This window comes from Chenopodium album, chromosome 2, assembly GCF_948465745.1.
Source record: "Chenopodium album chromosome 2, dcCheAlbu1.1, whole genome shotgun sequence".
In the NCBI taxonomy this organism is placed as follows: domain Eukaryota; kingdom Viridiplantae; phylum Streptophyta; class Magnoliopsida; order Caryophyllales; family Amaranthaceae; genus Chenopodium; species Chenopodium album.
Window position 1 is genome coordinate 28,264,218 of NC_137835.1, and position 9,789 is coordinate 28,274,006.

Below are 9,789 nucleotides of genomic sequence, written 5' to 3' on the forward strand. Positions count from 1 at the left end.
CAAACTAAATTAAACATTCGCAAGTAATTTTTCGAAAATTTTGTATTTTTTGGGTTAATTGTGGCCTGCAATTATTTTATTTACCAAATTATTTCTTAAGATTAGCCTTTAATTTATTTACCAATTTATTGCTAAGAGTTTTTTATTTACCAATTTGGTCAATTGACCAAACACTTTGCTATAAAATTAAAAAATAGAATTTCATATTTGAAAAGCATAAATTAAAATTTGATATTTGGAAAACACAAGTTTAAATATGGTTAACAAGGAATGTGTGAATGGTTGTTACCAAAAAAAAAAAAAAAAAAAAAAAAAAAAAGTGTGAACAGTGAAAAGTTCAAAATAGTGCAATTCAAAAAACGAAGCCAATATTTTTGGAAACATATGGTCAAGGATCAAAATTGAAAAGCAAAAGCTAAACGCCTAGCCAAACACTGCCGAAAGATATGTGAAGAAAACAGGTTCAACTAATCACAGGGTACATAGATGTTTACATGCTTATGTTCCTAAACTACAAGATTATCATGATCAACTATCTTCTGTCACTCCACATTGCCCGTAATAAAAGCTTAAGGTAATTTGAAAACTACCACAGGGATAAAAGGCACCTCAACTTGAATTTCGAAAAAGATGATACATGGATTGAAATAACCAACAGCCCATCAGCCATCATCAACTGATTCATTTCTTTTCAGCAACATTACTCTCAAGCTCCCTCCTAAGTTGCAGAGAGAAGTCATCGTTGACATCATCATCATCCCAATCGTCTTCCCACTGCTGTGTCACCTCCTTGCCTTCTTCCTTGCTGTCCCACTCTGCAGTAATACACAAGAACATAAGGTAATAATTATGAAAGAAAAGTGAGTATAAAATCCAAAGGTCAGATGCAAAGCTCACTCTTCTACTTGCTATAATGTCTAACTCAGCTGCAGCAGTACTAATTATCTCTTAATAACACCAATAACAAATTACTAATTCTGTGTGGCCTCAGCATCAGCATATAAACATGTACTCTAAAGATAACGGTAAAAATAATGCATGTGTTACATATAAATGACGAATATTAGTGAATCCATCATTGCATTGCAAAATCAAGTTCTATCAGGTCCTAAAAGCTAAAAACCATGTAAATTAGACTCGGGCGTTTTGGTGATGGATGCACACCTAGCTTCCTGGTTTTACCTTAACTTTATAATTATCCTACATACTTATTCCCACTCACCCAATTATCGAACCATTTTGGTAATATGTATACTTTCTTAAATTTCTATACAAGGTCCATAAACTACAATGAAATTCTCGAGTGCATGATAAAATTTTGATTGGAGATTCTTAAAATCCAAAGCCATGATAAAACTTCTTCAGGATATGAGTCTGAAACAGGTCCAGTTGTGACTATTGGATCATAATCTTGGAGAACATTAACTATATACTACTCAGAAGATATGCTATGCTCTATGCTGTGATAAATAAAAGCTACTAATAATTATTTAGTGACATATTTGTTATGAAAAGTTACTTTATGAAAGACACTACCTCACATATGTTTACTGCATCCGTAAAAAAACATAGAAAGAGCTTAAGTTTTGAAGATATGAGTTGCACCATAAAGCCAATGGTATCAAGAGCTCAGTTAATGAAGCAAGGAGGAGAGATGTGCATCAACAGATGCAAGACACCACAAATTAAGTTTTAAATAAGGAAAATTTGCAAATTGCAGCCATTTAAAGTTCTTATTTTGCAAATTGCAGCCATTTAAAATTTTTTTTGCAAATTGCAGCCCAAAAGTTCGTATAAATTGTAAATTGCAGCCCGATTCAATTTTTTCATCGGTTTACATGTTGAAAAATATTCGGATAAGGTTTTAGGGGTCATTTTAGCCCTTAAGGACCCGAATTGAGCTCAGAATTAGCAAAAAAATTACGTAAGTGTCTCATATTTACAGTTTCTCACAAATCGATACATTTTTGTTATGCAAAACGAGATACTTACGTTATTTTTTTGCTAATTCTGAGCTCAATTCGGGCCCCTAAGACCTAAAATGACCCCTAAAACCTTAATAGAAGATTTTTCAACTTGTAAACCGATGAAAAAATTGAATCGGGATGCAATTTACAATTTATACGAACTTTTGGGCTGCAATTTGCAAAGTACGAACTTTAAATGACTGCAATTTGCAAATTTTCCTTTAAATAAACAAAAAAAATAAAGGAATTGAGAAAAGAGGAAACAGAACAGTCTTATAAAAATGATGCAAAACATAAGGATGGGGGAACATTAACTCATCCAAACAGCAAAGCAAGAAAGTAAGAAAGAAGAACTGAAGGGTGCGAGAAGACACACAGAATCCAAGGCCAGAGGAGGTAATTCTCTGAATCACAAGGCCAACAAATCCCGGTCTCAAGTCAAATTTGGTAATGCACCTTTAATTATAACACTTTTCTTATATTTCTTTCTCTCTTTAGGTTGACAGAAGACTACAACATAACAACCTATCCTAATGGGCTCCCTAAAAAAGGTTTTAAAAATTTTTAAAAAGATAATCTTTTTCAATGGAAGGCCGCTCAAAAAGAATTTTCTATGGCAAGGTCAGCAGGGACACATTTCTCAATTCCCAGTAGCCACAAGGTGTAAACAGCATCATCATTAATTATTGTAGAGAAAGCTCATTAATTTAACAATTAATCACTGCAACTGTCCACAGAAAATTAGGATATTATGGTAAAAAGAGAGAGAGAGAGAGAGAGAGAGAGAGAGGGCAAATGGGGCTACTATTACTTACTGTATTTTCACCCTGCAGAACTTCTAGCTACATCTTTAGATGTAAAGAGAGGTCCCCAGACGATTATATCGTAAAACTACCAGTGGTAGAAAGTCGAAACTAGCTGGAATACTAATACACTCTATAGACAACCAACACAAAACCCTTATATTCCAAATCCTTCCCAACTTAGCCCGCGATTGACAAGCACTTCTCATAGATAATGGTTTGTCGGATAGGTCTACAAGTGATCATACAATGGCTAGAGACCTAGAGTAGTGTGTCTTAGTTTCAAAACCCTCAAGTACGCTTTTAGGTTTGCATCCTATTTAAGGGATCAACATATAACCTCTCCCAAAGAAAAGAGCATGAGAGGGGGTCGCCACCAACCTACCACAACATATCCAAGGCCGTTTGGTGTGGAAATAGCTAATATACTATGTGGTATACTCTCCTTATACAAGCTGGAGAAATCCCAACTCTTAATTTTGTCAATTTGAACCTGCAATTGTCAAGTCTAATGCTTCCCCATTTGATCTGAAATATTCAATTAACTTGCACTCTATGTTACATTGACACGGGTACGGGTACCCTATATTGGTACGGATCCAAGTGTCCGATTCGTCATTCTCAAAAATTTAGGACACGGAGACTCCGTCTTAACTTTGGACTCGGGTACGGATACAACAATAAAAGAAAAAAAATAGGATAATTGTAGCAAGTCCCCATAAAAAAATTAGCAATTTTTTTTAAAATTAGACTGTATAATGTACTCTGTACAGTACTACTACTTTTTTTTTAACGAAAAGTAGTACTACTACTTGTCAACTACCTATGTACCTTATATAATAGTCTAATACTGCCAAAACTCTTATTGATACTGCCAAGTTTTAAAAGCATATGTTGAAATTTCTGTAAAAAGAGAAAGTGGAATGTGGGTCCAATAAAAGACTTCACCATTCATTTTTTATTTCTCTCTCTTCTCTCCTATGTTGAGTGTTACTATTCACCATTTTTGACGCTCCAAGCTCCACCTTCAACCTCTTCCCTGCTATTTTTGAAGCTCCATGACAACTATGCCATACCCGAGAGCCAAACGGAGTGTTCATAACGGATTTCATACCCGCGTCCGTGTCGTACGACCCGGGTATGAGGCCAAAAATGGCGTGTCCCAGTAACATAGCTTGCAGTACTCTAGAAAATTGGTCAATCAAACATGTCTAGAATAGAGTTTCTAAACTCTTATTCCTCGATGCTTCTTCGAAGTTGCACATAGTTTGGACTGGATCAGGCAAAATGATCGTCTATTTGGATAACTTGAAGAATCGAATCCTAGATAACTCACTATTACTAACTAATACGACAAGCCATAATCCACAAATTAAGGCCATTAGTTTCTCAATCAGATCATTACACAAACTATGTCTGTATAAGTACATGTCGCATGTGTATAAGGTATTAAGTTCTACGAATTACACTTTCATTTTCCTACTCAGCGCAACCATCTTCTTCCAAACTAGAAGGAAATCCTCATATCTTTTGGACAACTTCTCTCTTTTCAACAGTTACCCTTTCAACTATCAGCCAAATCATCTTTATAACTTCTTTTTAAACAATAAAGCAGCTTAAGATTCTAGATGCATAGGTCAAATAATCAATAGAAAAAACGATGCATCCGTCCTCCAATAACAACGGGAATGGAGTTTGTGATCAATCTAAACAAGGTGATCACCACTCTTTAAATTTCCAAGGTATCAAACTAGTTGAATCATACATAATAAAGGGTGTTACACAATTCAAACTCAATGCAATGTTTTAAAAATTACAATAATTAGCGAAATAGAGGGTATTAACAATATTGTACTTGGAACAAATTGAGCATCTGAAATCGAGTAATTTTAAGTTAAAATTTGAACATGTCAATTATGAATGGGCAGAGTCAACAGAGATTTCCCATCTAATTGAAATTAAGAAACATGCATATACTGAGTCAGGATCAAAGAAACAGCCATAAACCCTAAAATCCAACAACTTAGAAAAATCAACATAAATCAAAACCTAGTAAATTAATAATTGGCTAAATTGTATCAAAAAAATCCACAATCCAATAGCATAAAAAATAGCAAAAATGTAATTTTAAAATTTAAAAATAAAAAATTAAAGAAGACAATTGTTTCGAAATTATTACCGAGATCGATTTCGAACTCCTCGAATTCATCATCATCTTCAAACAGATCCATCTTAGCTTCTTCAGTAGCTGGTTTAGCCTCGTTAGTCGCCATTACCTAAAATATTCAATTACAATTACACTGTATGAAACCCTAATTTTACGAAAACTGGGATCAATATTCAATCAATAAGAGAAATTGAGGATGAAAAAGAAATTAAGCGGCTAAATTACTTACCAGAAACAAATTAGGGATGAGGTAAAGATTTGGGGAGAGTAGAGAGAAAATATTAGTAGAGTATGAAGTAGAGACGCAAAATGTTGTTTAATTTTCACAGGGAACTAGAAACAAGTGCTTGACGATAGACCGAGAGGGGAATAATAGGAACTTTGGAAAACAAGAAACTCCTAGTCTTTTGTACTCCCTCCGTTTTTAAATAGTTGCTCCGTTTCTCCATGCACGGAGTTTTAGAAAAAACTAGCCTAGTGCCCGTGCGATGCACAGTTTATAAATCAAATTATTAAACCCGTAGGAAAAATAAAATAAAAACAAAAGTAATTCATTTACTATTAAAGGACTTGGTTACTAATGGTCAATAAAAAAAAAAATTAAATGAACGTTATTTGAATAGTATTTTATGTTATTTGAATTTCTTTTAATTTTTTATAATGTTATTTTAATAATTGAAAAATAATTGAATAATACTCCACATAGCTATATAAGAAGTGGACTAATTTATTTATATCTCCTGTTGAGAAAAAAACTAAAATTTTCTTATCATACCATCCGCATCAGTAGCTACAATCAATCTAATATATACATGCTTTATTTACCCGTCGCACTCATTGAATCTATAGACACAATAATAACCTTATATTTGACCTACCAGAACATATATTTTCTTAAGTTAACCATTGTGCCAAAAACTATATATTATATAATAGTCACATATATAACCAACAGCTGATTAAATATAGTATACAACACAAATACTTCGTATATAGGTTGGATACTGATAATTTTATATAAATAAAATATACGGAGCATATATTACTAAGATTTATCCCTACCTTAATTATGAAAAGGTTAACAAAACTCTTATAATAGTGCATGGACATTTATATATCTAAAAATGTTCTTTTTACATATATTTTCCCCCATTTAATTTTAAAAGCCTTAAAATTGTCTCTTGAATATAATTCGCTAAATTGATTTAAAAGGTTATGTTTATTTCAATATTTAAAGCCATTTACTATTTTCATTTCCTTTTGTTTTAATTTTTCTATTTAGAATTTATTAGACTATTAGGTTTCAAGATCGAAGTCAATATCTTTTTACCGTACAATCACTAAATCAAAGTCGCTCAACTAAAGTTTTGGACATTGCACAGCTACACAACATCCAACACATTTAATGATTACATGCAAATAATTTTAATAACACTACGCATTCGATATAAGTTATTAAAAAATTTAACTATATATATATTTTAATAGGTTTATATCTTTCATATTAACAAAAATTTACAAATGTTATTATTATATTTTGAAAAAAAAATTAGACTTTGGAGTTTTATATAAGATAGATAAAGGATAAGTTAATTCCCGTCATATAAGCATTGAGTTTTGGGTATTCTATCCGGTTCACCCTTTGGGCTAATCCAGATTTGAGGATCAATTCTAGGTTATTAGGTTCCATTCCCCTTCCGATTGTTGTTGCAGGGGAGCGAACACAGGTCCTCCCTACCTAGTGTAGTCTCAGTCACCACTACACCAACAACCAATTGGTGTAGTGGTGATTGAGACTACACTTGTTATGGAGGACACGTGTTATAAAATATTATATTATATACATATACTTTTTTATATTATAAAAATATTATATTATATACGCATACTATTATAGTTAAAAGTATTATTATGTATAAAACAACATGAATTATTGCACATGATTGTAGTATCTAGTATAGTACATGAGCAATGCACGATTTTTAAATTAAAATGTTAGTTTTTTTTTTTTTTTTTTAAAAAAAATCATAAGTAATAGCATTGGTATTACGAATATTACAACTTAAAACACGAGAAATAGTTACAATACATTTTATATCTGTCCCTTTTCCGTCAAATGTCTAATTCAATTTAACTTTTATTCTTCTTGTTTAGATTGGTTAATGGTTCAATTTTTTTTTTCCTTTTTTTTTTTATGCAAGAAAAACAAAAGGTCATTGTAATAGACATTATATAGAAAATGAAAGGCCGATTAAAATTAAATTTATGTTCAAGATTATGTATTTTTTTTCTAAGACAATATTTCGGCTAAGCATTCAGTATTTGTCAAGGAGTACAACAAACGATAAAAGTAATTTTTACACTGTTTTGTATCTTTATCAAAAACTTTTGTATTCATCCGATTACTTGAATTGAATTTAGGATAACTTCTAGACTATTTTGGGTAACTTTTATCAATAAAGCATAAATAACTTTCATTCATTACAGGGTAGCTTTTATAATAGGTGCACAATATTTATTGTACATCTGATTTTTTTTAAATGTTTGTATTGATTTCATAATTGACGTCAAACTAAATTCTATCGATTTTATTTAATTTTCATAAAAAAATATTAGCCTTTCAAAATACGAAATAGTTGTTTCCTTAATTATGCCACTTTAATCATATTGCTTCAAATTAGTTATTATTCTTTAACTTGACTATAAATAAAGATTGGAAAAACTTTATGGATTATTTGTAGTATTGGAAAGTATATATTTATTATAAAAAAAATTAAATCAATATTTATGTTAGGAAATCATGAAAATCTTATGCATGTATAGAAACTTGTTTTTATTGTTTGAAGTTTAACAAAAATAACTATGCTTGAATATGTAAACAGTAATTATATAGATATATTTTATACATAAGATAAGCCAATGAGAGAGTGACATTTGTCATCCTCACATTGAGGCGCTTGTCTTTTAGTATAGTATATAGATAGATTGGAGAAAATAATAAAATATGGAGGTAGTGGGGTTGGTGGAAGAATAAAAAATTGTAAAATAAATCAAAAGTAGTGGAGAGAATTGAAGGAGGGAGAATATGGAATTAATATTGTTTGGTCCATTTGGTGAGAGAAATTAATTAAATATTGTAAAAACTTTCCAAATAAGGAAATAGAGCAAGTATTTAAAAACGGCTGGAAAAGAAAAGTGTAGCAAGTATTTAAAAACGGAGGGAGTAATCGCTATACTTTCCTTTTACCTTCTCGTTATGTATTGTATACTTCCTCTGTTTTGCATTAGTTGTAACAGTAAATTTGGCTCATAGTTAAGAGATATAATAATAATAATAATAATAATAATAATAATAATAATAATAATAATAATAATAATAATAATAATAATAATAATAATAATAATAATAATAATAATAACAACAGTGTCGTGGGATTGGTAGGAAAAAGAAATCTAATATCAAATCACATCAAGTCATGTCGCATCATATCACTAATATATAAAGCGGGTCTCGCAGCCACATTACGAGATAGTGTCACTTGACATTCCAGTATTTCGCCAAGTGTCGTGTCACGCAGGCGAAAATGGGTATTATTATGACACATATAATGTTAAGTAAGCGAATTTTGGATAATTTTTTTAAGATAAATTGTTGTACAGTGTTTTATTATCGATAGAATTCTAATAATTCATACAAAATTAATTATAACTTTTAATAAATATCTTATAACTTAGTATGTACTATTTCCAACATCAAATTCGTTTTAAAGATCCATTTAAAGTATACTAGATGAAGCCCGTGCGATGCACGGTTTGTTAGTAATTTTTTAAAAAAATATTTTTGATATGTCCATTTTATATAGTAATTTACCCCCGTCCCTTGGTCATAATTAGTAGTGTTTTTGGCTCTTTCGAGCCACTTTTATTACTAATTTGTGTTTTCTAGTGTTTTCGTAGTTTTAGTTGTATTTTACAGGAAATTGCACTTTTGGAGCATTTTCCCGGGTTTTATGGATCAACTACGGAAGCTAGAAGGACACGTCCACTTTTGAAGCCCAGGATCGGTGAGAGCCGATGATTAAGGGCTCTGTATGAGATACCGAGGCTATTGGACCGTTTAATCAAGACCCGATGAGGAAACTTAGATTGGGCCGAGGAATTGAGCCCAATCGAAATCCGAGCCTCGAAGAAGAAGACCGGGCCCGATCGGGCAAGCATACGCCCGATCGGGCGGCTGCGCGCATAAGGATCCTCAAGGAAGAGGCGCGCCCGATCGGGTGAGCATAAGCTCCATCGGGCGCGGCACACCAGCAGCGGGCAAAGCAGAAAAGGCGCGCCCGATCGGGCGGCCCTTTGCCCGATCGGGTGCGTGTTTTTCTCAGAGCTGATTAGATTAATTTTAATTTTTGTTTGATGAATGTTTAAGAACGAATTATGTACGTAATTTTGGGTTTACCTTCTTTTTTAGACTTTCTCTCTCTACTTAGGATATTTTCTCTCTCCTAAATTTTCTCTCAACTTTTGTTCTTAATTACTTCCATTAATCCAGATTTCTTTTTGGTAACAATTTCTTCTCTTTTAATTTCAGCTATTTTACTTACTTCTTTGATTATGCTTTGCTTTATTTATTTGATTAGTTTAGTTATGATGATGCTTGAGTAGTTTTATTTCTAGGGTTTATGGGGATCTAATAAATGATATGAAGGGGTAATTTTGTGATTGTTAATTATCAATGCTTGGTTAATTTCCTATTGATTGATTTAATGCTATGCAATTAGGTTTGGCCAGATTTAATTGTATGATTTTAGCAATATTAATTCGAGATTCGACAGATGAGAATTGATGTTTAGGC

General features: G+C 31.9%; 1 protein-coding gene across 2 annotated transcripts; it reads right to left on the minus strand.

Annotated features, from left to right (window-relative positions):
- Positions 1–316: 316 nt before the first annotated feature.
- Positions 317–5,323, minus strand: LOC145597824 (protein DELETION OF SUV3 SUPPRESSOR 1(I)-like). 2 transcript variants are annotated; one of them, XM_081654074.1, is made up of 3 exons: positions 5,167–5,323; positions 4,950–5,046; positions 317–815 (listed from the first exon to the last, which is right to left on the minus strand). In XM_081654074.1, exons 2-3 carry the CDS (start codon positions 5,041–5,043, stop codon positions 682–684), a joined length of 228 nt encoding a protein of 75 aa, XP_081510200.1. In that variant the 5' UTR covers positions 5,044–5,046; positions 5,167–5,323; the 3' UTR covers positions 317–681. The 2 variants fall into 2 exon arrangements, with proteins under 2 accessions (XP_081510200.1, XP_081510206.1); XM_081654080.1 differs by having other exon boundaries at positions 4,950–5,082; positions 5,167–5,302.
- Between the last annotated feature and the right edge of the window lie 4,466 nt (positions 5,324–9,789).

Coding starts and splice junctions, on each gene's coding strand:
- LOC145597824 (XM_081654074.1), bottom strand. CDS start 5,043: ATGGCGACTAACGAGGCTAAACCAGCTACTGAAGAAGCTAAGATGGAT. Junction 816..4,949: donor GGAGTTCGAAATCGATCTCG/GTAATAATTTCG, acceptor GTATTACTGCAG/AGTGGGACAGCAAGGAAGAA.